Consider the following 26,165-nt stretch of genomic DNA (forward strand, 5'->3'; position numbering starts at 1 on the left):
CAGGAGCTCTCGGCTGCACTATTATAAACTGTTGTAGAAAGGACATTATTTACATTTACACTATTTACTGTAGAGTGTCACCCAAATGAGGATGAGGTTCACTTCTGAGTCTGGTTCCTCTCAAGGTTCCTCTTATCATCTCAGGGAGTTTTTCCTCACCGCCATCACCTCCGGCTTGTTCATTAGGGACAGGGAAAAATATCTAGTAACATTAATTTTAAATTTTAAATGTATATATTCATTTATTTATTATTATTATTATTATTATTATATATTTATTTCTTTTTTTCCTCTCTTCTGTTTTTTTCCTCCTATAAAGCTGTGAGACAATAAAGGCTACTTCTACTACTATTATATTATATTATATTATATTATATTATATTATATTATATTATATTATATTATATTATATTATACTATTATATTCTATATTTATTTCTCACTCTTTGTTTCCATACTTCTGTAAAGCTTCTTTGAAACAATGGGAATTGTTAAAGGTTCTATACAAATAAATTGAATTGAATTTGAATTAAAGACAATCACCGTTTTCACTGCACAGATAAATATTTAACATCAAATTATTTTTCAATTCAATTCAATTCAATTCAAGTTTATTTGTATAGCGCTTTTTACAATGGACATTGTCACAAAGCAGCTTTACAGAACATAAACATAAAACAAAAGATAAACATAAGGAGAAGTATAAAGAATTAATATAATAAAAATTCAAGATATATACAGTTCACAGTGTGTATGTATGTATGTATGTGTGTATGTGTATTTGTCCCCAATGAGCAAGTCTGAGGGCTCAGGCAACAGTGGCAAGGAAAAACTCCCTTAGATTGGTAAAGGAAGAAACCTTGAGAGGAACCAGACTCATGGGGAACCCATCCTCATATGGGTGACACTAGATGGTGTGGTTACAAATATACAAGTATCACAGAGTCCAACTGGAGCCGGTAGATCTGTAGATGTCTCAGGGTTCTCACAGAGTCAGCCTTGTCTCAGTGGAGGTCCAGAAATTTCAACGCACGGAAGACGATCTTAGCATGGGTGTCTCGGCATGGGTAGAAAAAGAGAAGAGAAGAGCAGTGCAGAGGGATTAACATATCTGCTGTTCATAAGAATGTGCAAGTCTAGTGTGATGGTGCACAATATTTATTTATGGGATGTATTATGTGTGTGTACGCCTGACTAAAGAGATGAGTTTTCAATCTACATTTAAACTGTGAAAGTGTGTCTGAGCCCCGAACACTATCAGGAAGACTATTCCAAAGTTTGGGAGCTAAATAAGAGAACGCTCTTCCGCCTTTAGTAGACTTAGATATTCTGGGGACTACCAGAAGTCCTGAGTTTTGTGATCTCAGAGAGCGTGAAGGATTGTAACGTGTTAGAAGACTAGTTAGATACATGGGAGCTAAACCATTAAGAGCCTTGTACGTAAGTAGCAGCAGTTTGTAATCAATTCTAAACTTAACAGGTAGCCAGTGTAGAGATGATAAAATTGGGGTTATATGGTCATACTTTCTTGTCCTAGTGAGAACTCTGGCTGCTGCATTTTGGACTAACTGTAGCCTATTTATTAAAGATGCAGGACAACCACCTAGTAATGCATTACAATAGTCCAGTCTAGAGGTCATGAAAGCGTGAACTAGCTTCTCAGCATCAGATACAGACAGGATGTTTCTCAGCTTGGCAATATTTCTGAGGTGGAAGAAAGCTGTTTTTGTGGTTTGCGCGACGTGATTTTCAAAAGACAAGTTACTGTCTAATATAACACCCAGGTCTTTCACTGTCGAGCTACTAGTAACAGTACATCCCTCTAAATGGAAATTAAGTTGTGAGAGTTTCTGTGTACTAGTTTTTGGGCCTATAAGTAGTGTTTCTGTCTTATCAGAGTTTAACAACAGAAAGTTACAGCTCATCCAGTCTTTTATCTCTCTAAGGCATTGAGTTAATTTCGACAATTTAGTTATTTCATCTGGTTTTGAGGAGATGTATAACTGTGTGTCGTCGGCATAGCAATGGAAGCTAATCCCATGTCTTCTAATAATGTTCCCTAATGGAAGCATGTATATCGAGAAAAGCAGAGGTCCTAGAACTGATCCTTGAGGGACCCCATAATTAACTGGTAATAAGCTGGAGGATTCACCATTTAATTCTACAAAATGGTATCGATCAGAAAGGTAGGATCTAAACCAACTTAAAGCCTGTCCATGAATACCTGTGTAATTTTGTAAGCGATCTAGGAGAATGTTGTGATCTATAGTGTCGAATGCAGCACTAAGGTCAAGTAGAACTAATAGTGACATACAGTCTTGGTCCGAAGCTAAGAACAAGTCGTTTGTAACTTTAACAAGTGCAGTTTCTGTGCTATGATGGGGCCTGAAACCTGACTGAAACTCCTCGAGGATATTGTTCTCCTGTAAGAAGGAGCTCAGTTGAACAGACACAACCTTTTCTAGTATTTTAGACATAAACGGAAGGTTTCAACATGTAAAACAAAATGATTCATAAGAACAGAATAAGATACAAAACATAAGATTCTATAATAGAATTAAACTAAATAATAGAACTGTGGAAATATTCTCTCATTAAACAAGAACCAGGTCTGTTGTCATCTCAAATACAGGAACTCAGAAAGTGACATCCTTCCTGCTTCCTTTAGAGGAACTGCCACTGAACTTCCTGAGATCCTTAAAAAGTTCCTGCTCTGTGTGAAACTGTGTGTGTGTGTGTGTGTGTGTGTGTTTGTGTGTGTGTGCGTGCCTGTGTGTGTGTGCGCATGTGTGGTGTGTGCGTGTGTGTGATGTGTGTGTTAAAGCAACACTTTATTTATTTGTCCCCTTTCCGCCCACTCCTGGATGTGTGTGAGCTGTCAGGAGGAATCTTCTAACAGCTCTCTCTCTTTCTATCTCTCTCTCTCTCTCTCTCTCTCTCTCTCTCTCTCTCTTCCTCACACACACACACACACACACACACATATTTACACACATACAGGCAAGTGGAAAGCTCAGCTACACCTGTGTGGAGTCATTAGTGGGATTGTGAGGAATGATGGAAGCATCATTGTGTAATACACACCATATACATTAACACACTGTATACACTAACAAACAGACAGGACACTGTATACACTAACACACACTAAAACACTGTATACACAAAAAATTCAATTCAATTTATTTGTATAACACTTTTAACAATTCCCATTGTTTCAAAGAAGCTTTACAGAAGTATGGAAACAGAAGAACGAGAAATAAATATATAATAATAATAAGAATAAGAAGAAAAAATTAGGATAAAAATAAATAAGTGAATATATACAATTAAAGTTTATTTTTTTATTAATTTAAAAAATATTAACCTAATTTAAAATACTACATATCTGTCCCTGTCCCTAATGAACAAGCCGGAGGTGACGGCAGTGAGGAAAAACTCCCTGAGATGATAAGAGGAAGAAACCTTGAGAGGAACCAGACTCAGAAGTGAACCTCATCCTCATTTGGGTGACACTCTACAGTAAATAGTGTAAATGTAAATAATGTCCTTTCTACAACAGTTTATAATAGTGCAGCCGAGAGCTCCTGAGGAACTAATGGGTCATCATTAACTCTGAGTTCAGCACAGACCTGATTACTGATAAACACCAGAACATACAGCTGACTGACACAACATTAACACTATATACAACAACACACATAACACTGTATACACTAACACACACTAACATACACTAACAAACTGTATACACTAACACAGAGACAGAACACTGTATACACTAACACCCTAACACACTGTATACAGTAATACACAGACAGAACACTGTATACATTAACACACACTAACACACTGTATACACTAACACACAGACAGAACACTGTATACACTAACACCCTAACACACTGTATACAGTAATACACAGACAGAACACTGTATACATTAACACACACTAACACACTGTATGCACTAACACACAGACAGAACACTGTATACATTAACACACACTAACTCACTGTATGCACTAACACACAGACAGAACACTGTATACACTAAGACACTGTGTACACTAACACATTATACACTAACACAACATACAGAACACTGTATACACTAACACACAAACACACTGTATACATTACACTAACACACAGTAACATACACTAAAAATCTGTATACACTAACACACAGACAGAACACTGTATACATTAACACACACTAGCACGTTGCATAAACTAACAGACACTAACACACTATATACACTAACACACTGTATATACTAACACACTCTATAACATACAACATAGACAAACACTCAGACAGAACACTATATACACTAACAGGCACTAACACACACTTTATACACTAACACATTATATACACTAACACACACTGTGTTCAGAGAAGTTAGCGAGTGAGTGAAGGAATGAGAAAAGTCTGGGTGTGAGAGATAGTGTGCAGTTTCTCTGACGTGTTAAGTGAGTGTCATTTATGTGACAGGAAAATTGCTAAAATGTTTGTCTCATCACTTCACTGACGTCTCAACCCAGAGAGAGCACAGAAGTAACTGCTGAACACGTCTATGAGATAAAATACCAGCCAAATGGACTTATAACACCTGTATTATCCAGTTAACTACCATATTATGATAGAGTAGAATAGAATGTCATTGCAAAAGTACAATGAAACTGAGTAACTTTGTTTCTAGATGCTAAAATAAGACATAAGAAATAAACAGAAGACGTGGATGAAGGTCTTAATTCCATTAGAACTGAGTCTCAGCCGTCGGTGTTGTTCTGAGCTCAGTGACATTCTGTATGCAGTGTATGATTATAGATAGATATGCTAACAGGCAGCACCCGTCTCTCTCTCTCTCTCACACACACACACACACACACACACACACACACACACACACACACACAGTACAGACAGAGACTATCTGGGGACTATTTTGAGTTAATAACCACAAACCAGCTTCTTAAAGTAGGACAGGATAAATAAACATGACAAAAAGCTCTCAATGTTCATTATAAAAATAAATATATCACGCAATTATACATTCAAGGGTACTTAAATTTCAGTATAACATCCTCGCTGAGTGCTGAACTCTACTGTTACTGTGTGTGTGTGTGTGTGTGTGTGTGTGTGTGTGTGTTTATGGAGCTCAGATGTTTAAAGGGGGTGAAGTTACACAGCTCCTGTTGAGATTGGCTCCTGATGGTCACATGATCACAGCTCCAGTTTACCTGACATACAGAACACTCAGTTGTGTTTAACGCTTTTATATAGTAGACTATTTTAAATAACGCTGCTATTGTTGAGGGTCATCAGACAGAACCCAGAAGAAAGGTCTTTAGGGAATCATCAGTGTAGATAAATCACAGTACATTTATGTTTACATTTATCTCATTTATAGTTCCGAGTAGCTGAGGGTTAAGGGCCTTGCTCAGGGGCCCAGCACTGAGTGAACTAAAGACTTTCTGACTAGAGGTTTTTACATTATAAGCACTGTTTGTGTGTTTATTTATTTATTTATTTATTTGTTTTTATGATCAACCCCCTGGATATGAAATGAGAATTAAAGCAGGGCTAAAACATTACCTTGTGAGAACCTTATGGTAATAAACTAGTAATAATCTGGTAAATAAAATTAAACCTACTGAAACTCACCAAGTTTAAGCTAAGTTTAAAATGTAGCAAAGAAGATAAGAGATTTATTTTATTGATGTGAATTACACATCAGATGTCCTGATAGGGCAGATTACATGCTAAATTTGACGTGAATTTCAATGTGTGTGATACACGTTACTTTAGCAACATTTTTCTCACTGACCATTATTATAACACACATCACACAGTATATTAAACACATAGTTTTGTTCTTACCGAGTTGATGGAGTTTATGGAGCTCCACGTTATATGTTGGTGCATGTGTGCATGTGTCTGTGTGTGTGTCTGTGTGTGTGTGTGTGTGTGTGTGTGTGTGTGTGTTGCTGCTAGTCTTGCTTTTGTGTTCCACACACACTGAGCCGAAACAATATACTTTCCTCAAAGAGTCTTCAATAATAAATAAGTCTCTCTCTCTCTCTCTCTCTCTCTCTCTCTCTCTCTCTCTCTCTCACTCTCTCTCACACACACACACACACACACACACACACACACATACCCTCTCTCTCTCTCTCTCTCTCTCTCCCTCTCTCTCACACACACACTCACATACCCTCACTAGCTCTCACTCGAATACCATGTGACTAACTTTATAACCTTAGACTTTTATTTACATTTTGAAATACACTTAGATAAAATAGTTATGATTACGCAGCACATGACACACAAAACATTAAAGTTTAGAATAAAACACACTACACTTAACACCTATACAGTGATAGTGGAGTAAATGAATAAGTGCATAAATTCTTTAACAAATGAGCTGGTTACTGATTCACTAATTAAATGGCTCACTCACTAATTCAATAACGTTATAATAATGTTCACTTAGTAACACAGATAACTAGTAAAATCTAATTCACAAGAATATGCTTCATAACTTGTGCTATTAGCAAGTCGATAACAAAAATGTGAACTGCAACAATTACACTGCTGTTGGAAAAATACAGCACTCAGATTCTGTGTGTGTGTGTGTGTGTGTGTGTGTGTGTGTTAAGCTGAACCCACACATGGTGAAAACAAAGGCAACTCTTCAGACGTGGAATTCTTGTGGTGTTATTCCAGGAAAATCGAAGCTAAGTGGAGCAGAAATGTGTGCAGAAGAAGGAGAGGGAAGTAAGACTGCTACCTCAGCATACCTGTTGAGGGGGTGGGGGGGGAACCAGTGGAGCAGTGCTGTAGATCTGAGGGTGTGAGGTGCAGTGTGAGGAGTGATGAGGGCTTTGAGGTAAGAGGGAGATGGTCTGTTTGTGGCTTTGTAGGTCAGCATCAGTGTTTTGAATCTGATGTGTTCAGCTACAGGAAGCCAGTGGAGGGATCGCAGCAGTGTGGTGGTGTGGAGAACTTTGGCAGGTTTAAAACAAGCTGTACAGCTGCATTTTGGATCATTTACAGAGGACGAATTGCGTTCATATGTAGACCTGCCAGTAGTGTGTTACAGTACAAGAGACTGAACAAGTACCTGAGCAGCCTGTGTGGACAAAAATTGCCGAATCCTTCTAATGTTGTAGAGAAGAAACCGACATGAGCGATTCACATTAGCAACATGAGAGGAAAAGGACAGTTGATTGTTCATGGTTACCCCAAGGTTGTGAGCTGTGGCTGAAGGGGAGATTAGATCGTTATGTAGGGATATAACAAGGTCATGACCTGGGGATGAATCACCTGATGATCAGCAGTTCAGTTTTGCTAGGATTGAGCTGCCAGACATGCTGAGATCCAATCAGAAACTGTGGTATCTGAGGGTTGGAAAGAGAGGTAAGTTGTGTATCATCAGCATAGCAGTGGTAAGAGAACCTGTGTGGAGAAATAACTTCACCAAGAGAGTGAGTATACAGGGAGGAAAGAAGAGGACCAAGTACTGAGCCCTGTGGGACACCAGTGGAGAGTTTGTGTGGAGCAGATGTCACTCCCCTCCATGTTACCTGATATGAGCGTCCTTCCAGGTAGGAAGCAAACTGTTCCCAAGCTGATCCGCAAATCCCAAGTCTCCTGAGGGTGGATAAGAGAGTCTTGTGGTTGACCGTACAAAATGTTGCTGAAAGGTAGAGGAGGATGATGACAGATGACAGCTTGGCTGATGTAGCAGCATGTAGTTTCTCAGAGACATCCAAAAGGGCTGTCTCTGTGGAATGAGCTGCTTTAAAGTCAGAGGTTGTTCTGTGAGAGATAGACAGACAGTTGATTACAGACAATGCGTTCAAGAATTTTTAAAAGTAACGAGAGAAGTGATACCGGTCTGTAGTTACTGATGTCTCATGGATGCAGAGCAGGTTTGTTCAGGTTGGGAATAACCCATACTCTCTTGAAGGTAGTTGGTACATGACCAGATGTTATGGATCCATTTGTGGTGATGAAGGGCAGAAGGTCTTGCAAGATGGTATGGAGCATAGTGTAAGGAAGTGGATCCAATGGGCAGGAGGTAGGGTTGCAAGACTGGATGAGTTGTAGAATCTCTTCTGCTGCTACAGTTGAGAAATGTGACAAGAAGGAGTATGGAATCCTGACTGTGAGATGTAGGTGCAGTCGGGCAGAAGTGAAGGTCCTTCAGATTTCCTCAATCTTCTTGTGTTAAAAAGAAGCAAAGTCTTCTGCAGTCTGGGAAGATGAAACAGGTGGAGTCGGGGGCTTGAATAGAGAAGAGAAAATGTTGTGGAGCTTATGAGGGTCTTGTGCCAAAGCTTGAAGCTTGAAGAAAATTGAAGCTTGTCAGAGGGGAGGTTGAAATCACCAAGCAGAGGGGAGCTATCGGAAGGGAAAGCACTGAGCAGTGTGTCCATTTCTTCCAGGAAGTGTCTTAGGGGACCAGGAGGGCGGTAGACAACAATGATAACATGGTTGATCAGAGAGGTAACTGAAATGGCATGGAATTCAAAAGAGGAGATGGTTAAATGAGACAAGAGGAGAGGTGTGAAATACCATCTCTTTGACAACAGTAGACCTGTACTGTACCACCTCTGCTCTGTAGATGAGAGCACCTGCGATGGTAAGAGGTGACTACAGAGATGGGTTTGAGGCACATATCTGCAGTCAAGCAAGAGTGAGATTTAAAATATGGTTTGGTAGAATATATCAAACAGCACTAAACACTTGTTTACAATGCGTTAGTGGGATACTTACAAAGCAGAGAACCTTCGATTTAAATGAGTAATCCCTGCCCACAATTCTAGACTGAAACTACTCCTGATTAATCAGCTGAGAGAACAACAAAGACCAACACTATAAGATCAACAATGCTACAGATTATGACAAAATTCAAATCACACAACTCTAGAACAAAGTGTCTAAAGCAGATAGTACACAAAAGTCAGAATCCTTCCTTACCAGAAGACAATATATTCAAATAAAGAGAGTTAAAGCACACACAAACACACACCCTGCACACACACACTCCACACACACACCCTACACACACAAAAATACACACAAACGCACACCCTACAAACACATAACCACACACCCTACACACACACACAAAACATACCCTACACACACACACACACAAAACATACCCTATACACACACAAACGCACACCCTACAAACACATAACCACACACCCTACACACAAACACACTCTTTACATAGAGTGTATTGTTTGTACTGATGGCATAGTCCGTACCTGCCCCCCTGCTTCGTTGTTGTTTTGTTTTATGTCTGTATGTATGTTGCACCGTTGACTTGTGAGACACGACATCTCGTTCCACTGCATGGCTTTACATGTATGCGGAATGACAATAAAGCTAACTTGAACTTGAACTTGAACTTGAACTCTAACTCTAACCCTTAGCTAACCCAAGAATTTTTTTAAGGTGACAAGACACTAAGTGTATTTACAGTGTAATTAGTCACTGTGTCTTTTCATAGTAACTTAAAATACTTAATAGCTAGTGAGATAGCTTTATGTACAGATAGTTGACTTCAGTGTAGATCTAGCAAGCTTTATAATAGGCGATTATGTAGTGATCTAATGAGTACAGCAAGTTTGTAAGAGGACCCGAATAGCCTGGATTGTGTGTACATGTGTGTGAATTTAGTGAATGAGACGGTGCACAGTGACATCAACATGCCATAAAAATACCATTAAGAAACGTTCAGGACGCTGAGCAGCACAACGCTCCAGTGCTCAGGACCTGACTGAAGAAAACAAAGAGGTTCTGTGCAGCGTAACTGTATACCCACAGCTATGTGTGTGTGTGTGAGTGTGTGTGTGTGTGTGAGTGTGTGTGTGTGTGTGTGTGTGTGTGTGTGTGTGGGACTATCATTAGTGGTGAAGCTCTTTCTCTCTGCTCCATGATTAGCGACAGCTTTAGTCTGACAGTCTGCCATTAACATGAACACACCCAGCTAAAATGCATTTAAACATCAAACTTAACTTTATTTTTATTTCTAATTTCATTTAAAAATCTCCTCCCATCCTTTACTAATGAGAGGAACAGAGCAGGGGAGAGAAAGGGAGGAAAGGAAGAGTAACAAATGAATGAATGGATAAAAGTACAAAAGAGAAAGAAAGAGAGAGAACGAAAAATAAAGAAGGGTCTTATAGAAATGAATGAAGAAAAAAGAGGGACGAAGGTAAGGAAAGAAAAAACAGGAATAATAAAGTCTGAAAGAAGAGTAATAAAGGAAAAGGGAGAAGAAAGGAACAAAACTAGAAGGGAACAAAATGCAAATAAACAAAGAATAAATCAAAAGAAGAAGAAGAAGATAAAGAAAGGAAATTCCTTAAAGGTCTTAAGGTTTAAAGGTCATGCTTCATCTCATTCTAGTGTCTATATGGAGCACAAACTGATCTACATAAATGTCCTGATTCTTGTAGTGTTTGTTCACTATGAAACATGTCCCTGTGAACACACTGTTACTATGGAAACGACAAGGTATCAGAGTGAGTACATTAATATAAACCTGATCTACTGTCAGAGCTGCTGTTAGAGAGAATTAATCACCACCTCAGAGTCCAGAACACAGTGCTGTGGTGTAATAATAAAGTCCTGCTGTTTTACTGTACCTGTCTGATGTACAATGAAAGGTGTTCGTTCTGTGTCTGGTGTGAATTCAGGGTTAGTGTGAGCTGAACTGAGTGTGAGTCTCCTCATTATGACATCATCAGCTGCCAGTGTGAAATTTAATTCTCCAATGTTGCATCAGTGTGTTTGAGATGAAAAAAAAGTCACAAGTTATAAAAGTTCAGAGTGTAATCTTACTGATATCAAGTGTTTCACTCACAACAGCTCTGAACATTTTAAAACACACACAAAACACTTCAAAACACACACACACACACACACACACACACACACACACACACAGTCACAAAGCTGGTAAAACTGAATGAATGAAAAATTTAAGACTTACTGAACGCTCTGCTGAAGATTTCATCCTCACTGCTTTGTGTGTGTGTGTGTGTGTTTGTGTGAGTCTGTGTGTGTACAGTATGTGTGTGTGTGTGTGTTATCTGAGTCTGTCTGCGTCTGCCGACTGATAATGTTTGTGTCTGCGTCTGTCGTTCCACAACGGGAGTAGAGTGTATGTGTGTCTGTATATGTGAGTGTGTGAGCCGCACTAAGCTGTAGAGAGTCTATAACGACTTTAAGACTCTCCTCTGGAGCTCAGCTGGGCGTTAGGCCAGACTCACACTAAAACTCGTCTATTTATGTCTGCGAGGCTGCGCTGTATTTTTTCTCAGCTTTGTGGTCAGGCATGTAATTTCACATGAGTTAGTTACGGCACTGTGTAACTGTAGACCTCAGAGCAAAACTGCCGACGCAGTGACGCGGACGTGGAGGTTTTTAAAGTCTGACAGAAAAACAGCTGAAACCGCATGAAGAGCTGGAGGAGTGGAAAACAGATGTGGATGGAGAAAAAACATCGCTGAGCCACCAGACACTGTAGCAGCACCAGCAGCAGCATGAAACCTGATTTCTCACCCGGACAAACCATGTTTACTTTTATTTCCTAGAAGTATTGAGTGAGAAGAGTGAGCATGATGTCTAAGAGAGAGTTATTTCTGGACTTTCAGTGTCTAGCTTTCACAGAGTCCCAGAAAAGTAAAACAGAATCAAACCCATAAACACCACTTCTGTTTCCTGATCAAAATACTGAGAGAGAGAGAGCAAGAGAGAGAGAGAGAGAGAGAGAGAGAGAGAGTGCAGAGAGAGTGCAGAGAGAGAGAGATAGCGCAGAGAGAGAGAGCGGAGAGAGAGAGAGAGAGAGAGAGAGAGAGAGCGCAGAGAGAGAGAGAGCGGAGAGAGAGAGAGAGAGAGAGAGAGAGCGCAGAGAGAGAGAGAGAGAGAGAGAGAGAGAGAGGGCAGAGAGAGTGCAGAGAGAGAGAGAGCGCAGAGAGAGAGAGAGAGAGAGAGAGAGTGCAGAGAGAGTGCAGAGAGAGAGAGAGAGAGCGCAGAGAGAGAGAGAGCGGAGAGAGAGAGAGAGAGAGAGAGAGAGAGGGCAGAGAGAGTGCAGAGAGAGAGAGAGCGCAGAGAGAGAGAGAGAGAGAGAGAGAGAGAGAGAGAGTGAGTGCAGAGAGAGAGAGAGAGAGAGAGAGAGAGAGAGAGAAAGAGTTGGCCATTTTAATTTAAATTTTACAGAATTCCTTAAGTGTTTCAATGCGAAACTTTTCTTTTATTTGAAATTTTTAAAAATAAAACATAAACAAATAGAAACCTATATAAACTTTATAAAACACAAAACTCCCGAGTGAGATTCTCTCTCTCTCTCTCTCTCTCTCTCTCTCACACACACACACACACACACACACCCACCAGAATCACTCCCAGATGTTCACTATTAAGGCTGCTCACTTCAGTGCTGAATGCTGCTGGAATGGGAACAAACCCAAAGTGAAAAACAGTCTTTACAAATTATACACTGCACTTTTCCATCATCCAGAGAACTTTCCATAAGAATTCCAGTGTAGTTCAGTCAGGAGAGCATTTCATCCAGACGGAAAAACCCTAAAAATAACAGGCAGATGAAAACCACGAGCCCAAGCACATGCATGCTTCAGTTTTCATGACAGTGTCACTGAAAATATAAAGTTCATATACAGTAATGCAATAAAAACGACTTCATCACTACATGATATACTACATGTTCCTCCAGTTCCACCGTGTCACTACAACATGTCACTCTGCACTAACTACAGCTCACTGAGTGACTAGAGAAAAGTTCAGAACATAGTTGTGGCTTTGGCAAAGTCCTAGTGCATCACAATGTAGCCTCACTGTCTCGTCTGGCTTCCATTAATTCAGTTTAATTCCCTTCAGTTTTATTTGTACAGCACATTTAACACAGACGTTGTCACAAAACAGCTTTAGAGAAATAAACTTAGGATATACATTTTAAATTTATCCTTAATGAGTGAGTCAGAGGTGATGGTGGTGAGGAAAAGATAAGACATGAGGCAACAGGTTTACGGTTCATCATCATCATCATCATCATCAGGGTGAAAGGGTGAGGTGGCACCTTGTTTACCAAATATGTCTGTCAAATGTCAGGCTCTTCTAGATCTTCTTTGATCTACAGATGGAGAATCTGTCCAAGATTCTTTCTTCTTTCTAAGACTGTGTGATCAACAAGGGTGAAAAGTATTGAACAGCACGTGCACTTACTACAGTAATTAAGTAGATGGTTAATGGTAATTACGCATCTGTGTGTATAATAAAATCATAGCATATGAAGTTCCTTGTGTTCTCATCCTATCTCTCTCTCAGTAAAACTATTTAAGACCTTACTGCTCATCCCAGCCAAAAAGGTGTAGAGTCAACTTTAGTTACCAAGGCAACAAGCTCTGACATCTCTACCTGAACGTCAGCAAACCTGAACATTCTGAGCTGCTTTTACACCTTCATTTAAACAGACATGAAGCTGCACTTTTACACTTTAACCACTTTATTTATTTAATTTCACTTCAGTTCAGTAGGTCTTTGTGTCCTGTCTATAGAAAGTTAGTGTTTGTTCAAAAGGAAGACTTAACAAAGTTGTAATGTTTTGAAATATAATCTTAGAACATTTTAATGAGAAGAACACTAAATAACTTTTCTGTTTTCATTTATAAATAATATGAAATAAATGAGTAAATAAATAAATAAATAAATCCTGATGTGAATCCTGGCTTTCACTTAGAGACGATGTAGGTGACTTTATCTGACACAATCAGTTCCTCGGCCAAGTCTTCATCATGCTCAGTTGACTAGAATAAATCTTACACATACTGTACACACCTACTTACACATCTTCACATTTCATCCATAATAAACAGACTTCTAGAAGTGTAATGATTTATAATCCCACTCTCAGTGTTAACATTGATTTATAATCCCACTCTCATGTGTTTATAATGATTTATAATCCTATTCTTAGTGTTTATAATGATTTATAATCCCACTCTCAGTGTTAACATTGATTTATAATCCCATTCTCATGTGTTTATAATGATTTATAATCCTATTCTTAGTGTTTATAATGATTTATAATATTACTCTCTGTGTAATGTCGTGGGCGCCTTTTAGGCAATCCTGCATCCACTAGCATGCCACTTTATAGGTGGTCTCGGTCATGTAGCTGCAATTAGCGCAAATCGCAACACCTGTGCACTCCGCTATTTAAGACTGCTTCACATACGCCAGGGCGCACGCTCGGTAACCAGCAATACCATTGATTTCTGAACTGTGTCAGCCGGCTAAGGCTGGAATGACCAGGCCCATCAGGAGGCCTATGTGCAGGGCCTCTCTGAGAAGCTAAAGGATGAGCTAGCGGCTTGCGAGCACCCTCAGGACCTGGAGGCTTTGTACCAGCTTGCCCTCGCCTTGACACTCTCCTATGGGCATGCCGAACCAAGCGACAGGCGAGTAGGAGGCCCCAGCGTCAACACGCATGTGCTTATACGTGTTCCTATTACTCGGAGCCCCAAGAGGCTTCCTCAAAGCCCATGCAACTGGGTTCTACGGGTCTAATTCAGCACAACGGCCCATTCCATTCTGAGACCCCCAGGTCTCTGCCCTGGGTCACCCACTCCAAACAAGTCCTAAAATGGCAGGGACTCTCCCAGGTAGAGGGGTCTGGGCTGGTCCAAGATGTGACCCCTCACAGTTCTGGTCTTTTCCTATCTGCCATCCTTCTCCTAGGGTGAGGCAGACTAATAAACTTCCGGGCCTTTTTGACTGGGGGTGGCCGGAAATTTTATTGATGAAGGTTTGGCCCGCAGCTTGAAGCTCCATTTCTAGGCACTCCTGCAACCCCTTCTGGTTCGTGCCCTGAACAGGCACCCATTGGCTGCTGAGCCCATAACCAAGCAGACAGATCGGCTCACCTTGCACGTTGGTCTTCATACAGAGTGTCTGTCACTATATGTCACTCAGGCTCCCGAGTTACGCCTTATCTTGGGCTTCCCCTGGTTGCAGCAGTATAATCTGCAAATAGACTGGGCCACGCAGTCAGTCGTGGTCTGGGGCTCTCAGTGCACCCAGAGCTGCCTCGGAGAAGCACCTCCCTCTGCTCCCCCCGCCCACCAGGGTCTGTGGACCTGGCAGGGGTCCTAGAGGACTACCGGGACCTCCAAGAGGTCTTCTCTAAACAGCGGGTCCTGCCACCTCACCGTCCCTTTGACTGCGCCATTAACCTGGTCCCAGGCGCAGCTCCCCAAGGGGCAGACTCTTATGCCATTCACCATCAGAGCATATAGCAATGGATCAATATATCTAAGAGGCCTTACCCTTGAGACATATTCGCCCATCCATGTTACCAGTGGGGGCAGGCTTCTTCTTTATTGACTACAGGGGCTTAAATGCTGTAACAGAGAAGGACCACCACCCCCTTCCCTGATGAACTCAGCTTTTGACCGCCTGCATCTGGCCAGAATATTATCTAAACTTGACCTCCGCAGTGCGCATAACCTGATCTGCATCAGGACAGGGGATGAGTGGAAGACTGCCTTCATCATGCCTTCAGGGCAGTACAATTATCTTGTGATGCCCTTTGGCTTAATGAACACCCAGCAGTCTTCCAGCACCTCATCAACGAGGTCCTCAGGGACACCTTGATTCGCTATGCCTTTGTGTACCTGGATGACATTCTCATCTTCAGAAATTCGATTGCAGAACTCATGTTACAGCATGTCGTACGGACACATGGCTTCCCCTCTGACTAAGTCTCTGATAGGGGGCCCTAATTTTCTAGCCTATTTTGGGGGGCTTTCTGTCGCTTAATAGGTGCCACTGCCAGCCTCTCATCAAGCTTCCACCCTGAATCAAACAGTCAGACAGAGAGGGTAAACCAGGACTTGGTTCGCTCCCTCCATTGTCTGGCCACCTCCAACCCTGCAACCTGGGTCAAGTATGCACACAACACTCTTTGGCACTCCGCCCTGGGCATGTTGCCTTTCAAAAGTCAGTTTGGCTACCCCCCATGTTTGTCGAGCAGGAGGGGGAGTCAGGGGTCCCGGGTGCAGACCAAATGGTGGCCTGATGCTACAGGATCTGGTAAAAGGCAAAGACCACCCTCCTGATGGCTGCTCAGAGAAGCGCCCACATGGCCAACTGCAAGAGACGTGCACCAACATTCTGCCAAGGTCAGAGGGTCTGGCTGGTGACCAAAGATCTGCCCTTGCGCTTTGAGTCTAAGACATTGGCACCACGCTACATTGGGCCATTCATGATCCTGCAGCAGAATAATCCCATGGCTTACCACCTGCTGCTCCCCCAGTCCATGAAGATCAACCCTACATTCCATGTCTCCAGGCTGAAGCCGGTCCTCAATATTTCTCTAGTGCCCTGGCTCATGGGTCCCTGCGAGACACATCCTGGACACGGAGCTGGTTAGGACTTTCCGTAGAGACCGAGCAACGAGCCTGGAACCATCAGGGGCCGTTTCCTAGCGTGGGGGTACTGTAACTTACTGTAACGGCCACCAGCATGCCTCTTTATTGGCTCTCGGTCACATAGCTGCAATTAGCGCAAATCGCAACACCTGTGCATGCCTGAGTTTTGGTGCCAGACATATTCTGTGCCAGAGTAGAGCGGTAACACATATCGAGGTAATATATAAACCTATAGGTGTCAGGAAAAGTTTCCGATTGAGTTTCAGGGCGGTTATATGTATTACAGCACATATCACTCTGAGAAGTAATATAACCACTAGGAGTTTGAAAAAAAGATTTTGATTGTTTCAGAGTGGTATCCTGTATCGGAGCACATGTCTCTCTGAGAGGTAATTGTCTGTTTAGCAAGGTGTTAACACTTCTGTGCTCATCCTCAACTGTATCATCTGTGCCTGCCTGGTGTATCGGTAGAGTATCAGTTGCACAATTCGGGGACCTTAGCCTCCACGGATTGAACCCCTCTTCAGGCATTCCCCGTCATCACAAGCATTTATAATGATTTTAATCCCACTCAGTGTTTATAATGATTTTAATCCCACTCTCTGTGTTTATAATGATTTATAATCCCACGCTCAGTGTTTATAATGATTCATAATCCCACTCTCTGTGTTTATTATGATTTATAATCCCACTCTCAGTGTTTATAATGATTTATAATCCCACTCAGTGTTTATAATGATTTTAATCCCACTCTCTGTGTTTATAATGATTTATAATCCCACGCTCAGTGTTTATAATGATTTATAATCCCACTCTCTGGTGTCACACAGATGAAGCTGAGGTTCCCTTTGGAGTCTGGTTCCACTCAAAGTTTCTTCCACATATCTCAGAAAGTTTCATTAATTTGGATTAAATGCCTCCCATAACACTCTGGTGTTCATAATGATTTATAATCCCACTCTCAGTGTTTATAATGATTTATAATCTCACTCTCAGTGTTTATAATGATTTTTAATCCCACTCTCTGGTGTTTATAACTATTTATAATCCCAATCTCAGTGTTAATAATGATTTATAATCCCATTCAAAGTGTTTATAATGATTTATAATCCCACGCTCAGTGTTTATAATGATTGAAAGTTTCTTCCACATATCTCAGAAAGTTTAATTAATTTGGATTATAATGACAGTAAATTTAAATTTGAAAATGTTTAGATTTCTGTAAATCTGCTTTGTGGCCATATCCACTTTTAAAAGCACTATATGAATTGAATTGAATTTATTTATAGCTAATACATATCATGTGTGCTTTATTTTCTGTAAAATGTTGTGATAATGTTTATTATATAACATGTTATCAGTTCTAATATACAGTTATATATGTTATAGAACATGTTATCAGTTCTAATATACAGTTATATATGTTATAGAACATGTTATCAGTTCTAATATACAGTTATATATGTTATAGAACATGTTATCAGTTCTAATATACAGTTCTTAATTCAATTCTTATTGACTAATTAACTAATTAAATCATTCAGAAATAATCAGATGTGAGGTGAGTCACCTTCAGACTTCAGGGTGCGTGTTTCATCAAACAGAATGTTAATTATACCTTTAATAATGTATTGTTATAGTGTTAGTAACATTTGTAAAATGTAACATACACACATACAGTTATCAGGATATAAGCCACATACTTCAATCACTGCCATTTTATTTCTTTTATTTCAAACCATTTTCATATAAAAAACCAATTCCTCATTAGCATAAAGCAAGCATCTATTCTGGGCTTTGTTTAACAAGGACAAGGGAACAGTTAGCAGTAATAGCCATTAGAGTCTCACACACACACACACACACACACTCACACACACACAACACATACTGTTGTTTATTTTGTAGTTTTCGTGTAGGGTGTGGTCATGTTTCCTCAGATTAGACATAACGAAGCCTGCCTCTGAAATACAGAGAATAATCATTAAAGGTTGTAATGGAAGTGTGTGTGTGTGTGTGTGTATGTGTGTGTAGGTGTGTGTGTGTTTGTGTACTGACCATGTTCTATGTGCTGTGGATCATGCATGTCCATTTCTCCGGCGCCGCCCGAAAGCATGTGAGCCCACGTTGGTGGGAACAAAGTTGCTGCTGCTCGAGCCACCTGAACGACTCAGGAAGTCGGCCAGTCGGTGTGTGACACACGTTGCAGTGTTACATGCTCGCTTCTGCACCACTACACTGCTACATACACATACAAACACACACAAATCATTGAATGGTGTTACACACATACACACACACTGAAATGCAAATGTATAAATAATGACACAATCACATCCTTAAACACATTTAAATACATATTAAACACATGCACAATTATATTCAGTATCAAACACACAAATGTTTAAATGTGTGTGTGTGTGTGTGTGTGTGTGTATGTGTGTGTGTGTGTGTGTGTCCCTCAGTTCTCTTACCTGTTCACACTCTTCTTACTGATGCTCAATGTGTATTAGGGTCAGCTTTTATAAACATTCAACTACATAGTGTGTGTGTGTGTGTGTGTGTGTGTGTGTGTGTGTGTGCGTGTGATGATGATGATGATGATGATGATGATAATGCTGCTGATGATGATGATAATGTATTTGTGTCACATGCAGGCTGTATTCCTGCTCTGTAGTATGAGAATTAATGTTAATCTTAACGGTAATGCTAGTGTTAATGTTAGAATTCATGTTATTATTAATGTTAGTGTTAGTGTAAATGTTAATATTAGTTTTAGAATTAATGTTAGTGTTAGTATTCATGTTAGTGTTAATGTTAAGTGTTGGTGTCAGTGTTAATGTTAATGCTAATGTTAATGTTAGTGTTATTGTGTTAATATTAGTGGTAATATTAATGTTATTGTAGTGTTAGTGTTAATGTTAGTGTTAATGTTATTATTAATGTTATTGTTAGTGTTACTGTTAATGTTAGTGTTAATATTAATAATAACATTGTTATTATTGTGTAATGGTAACATTGTGTGTTTCTTGTTGACTGCTGCATGTTTGTGTGTGTGTGAGTGAGTGTGCGTGAGTGAGTGTGCGTGTTTCTTGTATGTGTGTGTTTGTGTGTGTGTGTGAGAGAGTGTGCGTGTGCACCTGTGTGTGTGTGTGTGTGTGTGTGTACGTGTGTGTGTGTACCTGTGTGTGTGTGTACGTGTGTGTGTGTACGTGTGTGTGTGTGTACCTGTGTGTGCATGTGTGTACGTGTGTGTGTGTGTGTGTGTACGTGTGTGTGTGTGTGTGTACCTGTGTGTGCATGTGTGTACGTGTGTACGTGTGTGTGTGTGTGTGTGTGTGTGTGTGTGCTGTTCACTTAAGAAAATGAAATTAAAGTAGCTTCCTGATAGAAAAATAAGTTTATTAAACTATGTTACACTGTTCTGGTTGTTCAGCTCTTCACACTACACATGACTGACTCCAGCTTTTCTTTCATGTAATGTTTAAAGATCAGTTACAGAAACTCAGTAATGAAGACTTTTATCCAATCACTAGCATCCGAGGTTCATGACCCTCTCAGAAGGACAAACGTCACGTACAATCTCTAGATTCATGTTACAGATAGAAAGAAAGAGTTTCTCAGGGGACAGCAGGTGGGATCTGTCTTTGTTTATTTTAATATGATAAAGTCTCCACTAGTGAAAAAGAATCCTAAATATAAGGTAGTTACACACTGATGCTACGTTATTAGCTTTCCTCAAGCTAGAATTTCATTAATCAGACAAATGTTGATCACGTGTCTGTTCGTGCTCAGAGTGTGTTCATCAGCCTTTGATGTCACTTGAGCAGAAATGTAAATGATGCCATGTAGGAAGTCTGTATTAGTCCCGCCCCCTGTCTCCGGTTGGCTGAATACACGCTAGTGTTGTGCATTCTAGAGTTCCAGATGGAGCTTTAAAATATCTGAGGTTTAGTAAGAAAACTACATTTAGGAAAAGCCACATTCTGTACAGAAAGGTACTCATTCACAGACAGAAAATAAAAGTGTGTGTGTGTGTGTGTGTGTGTGTGTGTGTGTGTAATGTGTGGTCAATCAATCAGGCAGGAAATCCACATGCAACAGGAATTGGAGAGGTAAATGATAGAATGAGAAAAGAAAGGCAGATTAAAGGAGGGTGCAGGGTTTAGGCAATATCGAGCTTTTCCCCATAGTTGGCGCTGCGTTTCTTGCCAGGCGTCCCCGCACCAACATCAGTCCGCGGGAACGTCTGTAATTTGTGCAGCTCTTGTGAAAGTTTTCCAAGGACACAGGTGCTGAGGCTCGAGCAGCGTTTCACCAGCACTCTGCTCTCGCTGTCAGGAAACACACATGCACAGAAACCGGCTCATAGGGTCATGCTTACACACACAGACACAGACACACACACACACACTCACACACACACACAATCACACACACATACACTCACGCACACACACACAAAATCACACACTCACACACACACATACACACACACACACAAGAACACACATACACACAAACATACACACATGTACACACAGACACACACATACACATACACACAGACACACACACTCACTCACACGCACACACTTACACACACACACAATCACATACACTCACGCACACATACATAAAATCACTCATACACTCACACAGACACACACTTACGCACACACACATACACTCACGCACACACACACAAAGTCACACACACTCACACACACACATACACACACACAAAAACACACATACACACAAACATACACACATGTACACACAGACATACACATACACAGATACACACACTCAAGCACACACATAAAATCACACACACACACACATACACAAGCACACACACATACACAAGCACACACATAAAATCACACACACACACACATACACAAGCACACACACATACACACAGACACACACACACATATATACACACACACATATACACACACATACACTCCCTCTGTAACTACATGCACTTCTACACTGTATCAGAATACACACTGCATGCGGTGTGTTAGACTGAAGGTCAGAGTGTGCTGATGTTTCATGAGTAATCAAACTCTGTCTGTTAATAAACTCAATACAGTGAGATTTTACTGGCTGTAAATGTTAGAGCTGATAATGTAACACACACAGGAGTGTATTATTGTAATGAATTGTGTCTCTCAATGAGCTCATTGGATCAGAGACCAGATGCCAGGTGAGAGACGCTGTCAGACTTCATTATATTATATAAATATTAACATCTAGCTATTCTTATCTGCCAGTAGTGAAGATAACACTGTTCAAACATCATGTTCTCTTCATCATTCTTAAACATGAACTTTAAGGTTGTCATGTTTACAGTTTAAGATGAAGCTCAGATATCTTCAACTCCATCAGCTAATTATCCCTAGAACGAATCATGGATCTTCTCCCAGCTGTGTGAGGAGCAGCTCTCAGTTCAGCTCCTCGATGTAACAGTGCTGAGAATTCTCGAATTGGCTTTAGCTTCAGTCAGGAAACTGAAACCTCTGTGAGATGTGTCTCTGAGCAGCTCACTGTATCTGAGTGGAAGATCTCCACTGTGGACTGATGATGGTAAGATGTTTGTGCAGTTTGAGTGGATTTGAGTTTGATTACTGATGGAATAAAGACAGCTTAGACTCAGTGTGTGTAGAACATGCTCCAGCAGCGAGACCTCATGCACTCATTCCTTTATGCTTGCATTTTAATATTTAAAGGTTTTCATGCGTTCTGTGTTCACTGACATTTTTAAAAGAAAGCAAAGGATTCTGTACATTCCTTAAATTGAAGAAGTTTAAAGTGATCCATGCAGCAGGAATGTTGTGAATAATTGTTCTGAAACATCTCTACAGTCTGTTAGAAAGTTCTGTTTAAGTAACGTACCTGTCTCACTAATCCCCAGCAACTGATGAGTTTAAAACCTAACACGTGTCACTGCTCTTACCAGAAGACTCTCATTAAAATACACATAATCACATCACACACCAGATTACAAAATAATTAGAGTATTATGATGATTATATTATTTCCATAACCTTCAGAATACTGTACAATAAATGTAATGGATCAGGAGAAGCTGGAGAATAAAAACTTCTGTTACTGAGCGAAATTAAAAATACAACTCAGCTGATCCACATCAATCAGGGTACAGAGCGGCACTGTGAGCGTCGCATTATACACTGTGAGCGTCGCATTATACACTGTGAGTGTCGCATTATACACTGTGAGTGTCGCATTATACACTGTGAGCGTCGCATTATACACTGTGAGCGTCGCATTATACACTGTGAGCGTCGCATTATACACTGTGAGCGTCGCATTATACACTGTGAGCGTCGCATTATACACTGTGAGCGTCGCATTATACACTGTGAGTGTTGCATTATACACTGTGAGCGTCGCATTATACACTGTGAGTGTTGCATTATACACTGTGAGCGTCGCATTATACACTGTGAGCGTCGCATTATACACTGTGAGCGTCGCATTATACACTGTGAGCGTCGCATTATACACTGTGAGCGTCGCATTATACACTGTGAGCGTCGCATTAAACAGTGTGAGCGTCGCATTATACACTGTGAGCGTCGCATTATACACTGTGAGCGTCGCATAATACACTGTGAGCGTCGCATTATACACTTTAATTCCAATATAGAAACATAAATTAATAAATAAATAAATACCTGTTGTTGTCAATCCTCTGATCTGATTCCACTGTCATATGCACAAACTCTTTAACGATGGCGTTCAGTAACCTGCGAGCTTCATAATCACTTAGAACCACCCGGTCTGATAAAGAGTCTAATGCAGGTCTGCACACACACACATATAAAGACAGACACACACATACAAGCAAGCAAACACACACATATGAGCAAACAAATATAGACTGTACACTGCAAATATGATGTGTGTGCGTGTGTGTGTGTGTGTGTGTGTGTGTGTGTGTGTCTGACCTGATTGGCGCTGCGTGTGAGCTGTACAGGTGACAGACACTGAGAATGAAGACAGCGAGGACTGCAGAGATCTTCATCATGAACATGCGCTCCTGTAATAACACATTATTAACACAACAAATACAACACTGTAATAACACACACACACACACACCTTTTTTAATTTAATTTTACATTTACAAGTTGAATTTCAGTTCATATGTAAAAAAAAAATGAGCAAATTGAATAATTTATGTAAATGATGTAAATTCTAATCGATGCTCATTTCTAAAGCTTAAAATCCACTCATCTGTTTAGAATGTGAAAAGGATCACGTCAGCAAGGACAATGTTTAACATCCATACGTTTATTTTAATGTAATTTACTCATATAAAATGTTTTATTCAGGAATAAATATTTAATTTCATCTATATTATATCCAGGGTTATTAAGTTATAACTTAGAATACAATTTTAAGATAAATAAAAAAATGTAATCATTAGAGCAATAATAATAATATTAATAATAATATATCTCTTTTTTCATTTATTTATCTAGTAGCACACGTAGAGAATCCTGGACACAAGTAACCCTGAAACACACACATATACACACACACATACACACACATACACACACACAGACACACACACACACACATAATGCTTTGTTCTTACCTGTAAAGTCTCAATGTCCTTCGATTAAATAAAAATGCTGAATAAAAATGAAATACAAAGTCGTGTTGAGTTTGTGGATGCAGCTCTGGCTCACACACTTATACACCACAAGTGGGGGCGTGGCCTAGTTAATTATCTCACATTGTCCAATCACAGGCTAGGGGTGGGGCCTGATGAGTGCAGGTTATGATGACGATGTCATGATGCAGGTTTCCTGTGCAACATCTTTTTGTACTTGTGAATCAAGATCAGAAATTCATTAAAGATGAAACACACACACACACACACACACACACACACACACACACACAGTGAGGTGGCTGACAGGCCACGGAGAACAACCTTTTTGCAGATTTATTGTTACAGGATCTCTATCGTCACAAACTCAAAGTAAATTTTACTTTGTTTTGCAGTTCTAAATACTCTGACATGTCTTTAATTAATAAAGAAAACTTTAATAAAACACTTGGGGAAACAAACACTTGGGGAAACAAACACTTGGGGAAACAAACACTTGGGGAAACAAACACTTGGGGACATGCGAATAGAGGAAAATAATTAACACTGTAGTTGAAGCAGCTTCATCACCTGGCCGTTGCTGATCTTCATCCAAATCATAACAAATATTTAATTCATCTTATTCCACAGCCATGTTTTATTTTTTTATTCTGTTCTTCAATGTGACAAGTTCCTCATATTCAAACAGGCGTGTGTGTGTGTGTGTGTGTGTGTGTGTGTGTGTGTGTGTGTGTGTGTGTGTGTGGAACTTGTGTAATTACTTTGATCACCCACACATCAGGCCAATGCCTTGAACACACACATTACTGTATAAATGTGGACATTTTATGTGGATAAAATTCATTAGAAAATAAATATATATATTTGTTTTTAATAGCACAATGAAAATGTATTTAATTTTAAAACTATTTTTGTGTTACAGATATTAATATTGTCCTTTTACTAAACATTCCTAAATTACAAAATAGCAAAAGTATAACTTATATTATAGGTTCAACAATTTTATTTAGAAAAGATATTTTTTAAAAAAGATATTTTTTATTTATTTACTGATTAACTAATCGGTTACTGTTTAGAGGTCTCTCTCTCTCTCTCTCTCTCTCTCTCTCTCTCTCTCTCTCTCTCTCTCTGTCTCTCTCTCTCTCTGTCTCTCTCTCTCTGTCTCTCTCTCTCTCAGTCTCTGTCTCTCTCTCTCTCTCTCACTCTCTCTGTCTCTCTCTCAGTCTCTGTCTCTCTCTCTCTCTCTCTCTCACTCTCTCTGTCTCTCTCTCTCTCTCAATCTCACTCCCTCTCTCTCTCTCTCTCACTCTCTCTCTCTCTCCATCTCTCTCTCTCCATCTCTCTCTCTCTCCCCCTCTCTCTCTCTCACTCTCTCTCTCTCTCTCTCTCTCTCTCTCTCTCTCACTCTCTCTCTCTCTCTCCATCTCTCTCCCTCTCTCTCTCTCTCTCACTCTCTCTCTCTCTCTCTCACTCTCTCTCTCTCCCTCTCTCTCTCACTCTCTCTCTCTGTAGGAAAGTAGTTCACCCTCATAATTAAGTAATTACCTAATAAACCTCCTACACTCTCAGTAACTCTCAGGCACCTTATACAGAAACATTGTTCTGGGAATCAGTGCTGATGTTATATTAAACATGAGTCAAGTTTAGTGGTGTAGTCAGTGGCGTGGTCAGTGATGTGGTCAGTGGTGTGTTCAGTGTTATAGTCAGTGATTTGGTCAGTGGTGTTGTCAGTAATGGGGCCTGTGGTGTAGTAAGTGGTGTGGTCAGTAGTGTGGTCAGTGATGTTGTCAGTGATGGGGTCAATTGTGTGGTCAGTGATGGGGTCAGTGGTGTTGTCAGTGATGTGGTCAGTGATGGGGTCAATTGTGTGGTCAGTGATGGGGTCAGTGGTGTTGTCAGTGATGTGGTCAGTGATGTTGTCAGTGATGGGGTCAGTGGTGTGGTCAGTGATGGGGTCAATTGTGTGGTCAGTGATGTGGTCAGTAGTGTGGTCAGTGATGTTGTCAGTGATGTGTTTTAGGTGT

The 26,165-nt window shown here is 40.3% G+C and overlaps 2 protein-coding genes across 3 annotated transcripts in view; both read right to left on the minus strand.

Annotated features, from left to right (window-relative positions):
* LOC132856262 (protein inscuteable homolog) overlaps positions 1-11,258 on the minus strand; it is a 34,650-nt gene extending 23,392 nt beyond the window's left edge. The window contains exon 1 of the mRNA XM_060885778.1: positions 11,024-11,258. The gene's annotated coding sequence lies outside the window, so the exon portion shown is untranslated. The remainder of the gene's footprint in view (positions 1-11,023) is intronic.
* A 6,935-nt stretch (positions 11,259-18,193) lies between these two features.
* On the minus strand, positions 18,194-24,187 carry LOC132856268 (calcitonin gene-related peptide-like). 2 transcript variants are annotated; one of them, XM_060885788.1, is made up of 5 exons: positions 24,124-24,187; positions 23,468-23,559; positions 23,195-23,323; positions 18,540-18,722; positions 18,194-18,444 (listed from the first exon to the last, which is right to left on the minus strand). In XM_060885788.1, exons 2-4 carry the CDS (start codon positions 23,551-23,553, stop codon positions 18,560-18,562), a joined length of 378 nt encoding a protein of 125 aa, XP_060741771.1. In that variant the 5' UTR covers positions 23,554-23,559; positions 24,124-24,187; the 3' UTR covers positions 18,194-18,444; positions 18,540-18,559. The 2 variants fall into 2 exon arrangements, with proteins under 2 accessions (XP_060741771.1, XP_060741770.1); XM_060885787.1 differs by lacking the exons at positions 18,194-18,444; positions 18,540-18,722 and adding an exon at positions 18,729-20,815.
* Between the last annotated feature and the right edge of the window lie 1,978 nt (positions 24,188-26,165).

This window comes from Tachysurus vachellii, chromosome 13 (genome assembly GCF_030014155.1).
Source record: "Tachysurus vachellii isolate PV-2020 chromosome 13, HZAU_Pvac_v1, whole genome shotgun sequence".
NCBI lineage: Eukaryota > Metazoa > Chordata > Actinopteri > Siluriformes > Bagridae > Tachysurus > Tachysurus vachellii.

Bases quoted from the DNA above. Each gene is read 5' to 3' on its own strand.
- LOC132856268 (XM_060885787.1), bottom strand. From the start codon at position 23,553: ATGTTCATGATGAAGATCTCTGCAGTCCTCGCTGTCTTCATTCTCAGT. The intron at 23,324-23,467 runs GTCAGACACACA...GTGTGTGTGCAG, and splicing joins TCACACGCAGCGCCAATCAG to ACCTGCATTAGACTCTTTAT. The intron at 20,816-23,194 runs GTATTTATTTAT...GTTTCCTGACAG, and splicing joins CAGAGGATTGACAACAACAG to CGAGAGCAGAGTGCTGGTGA.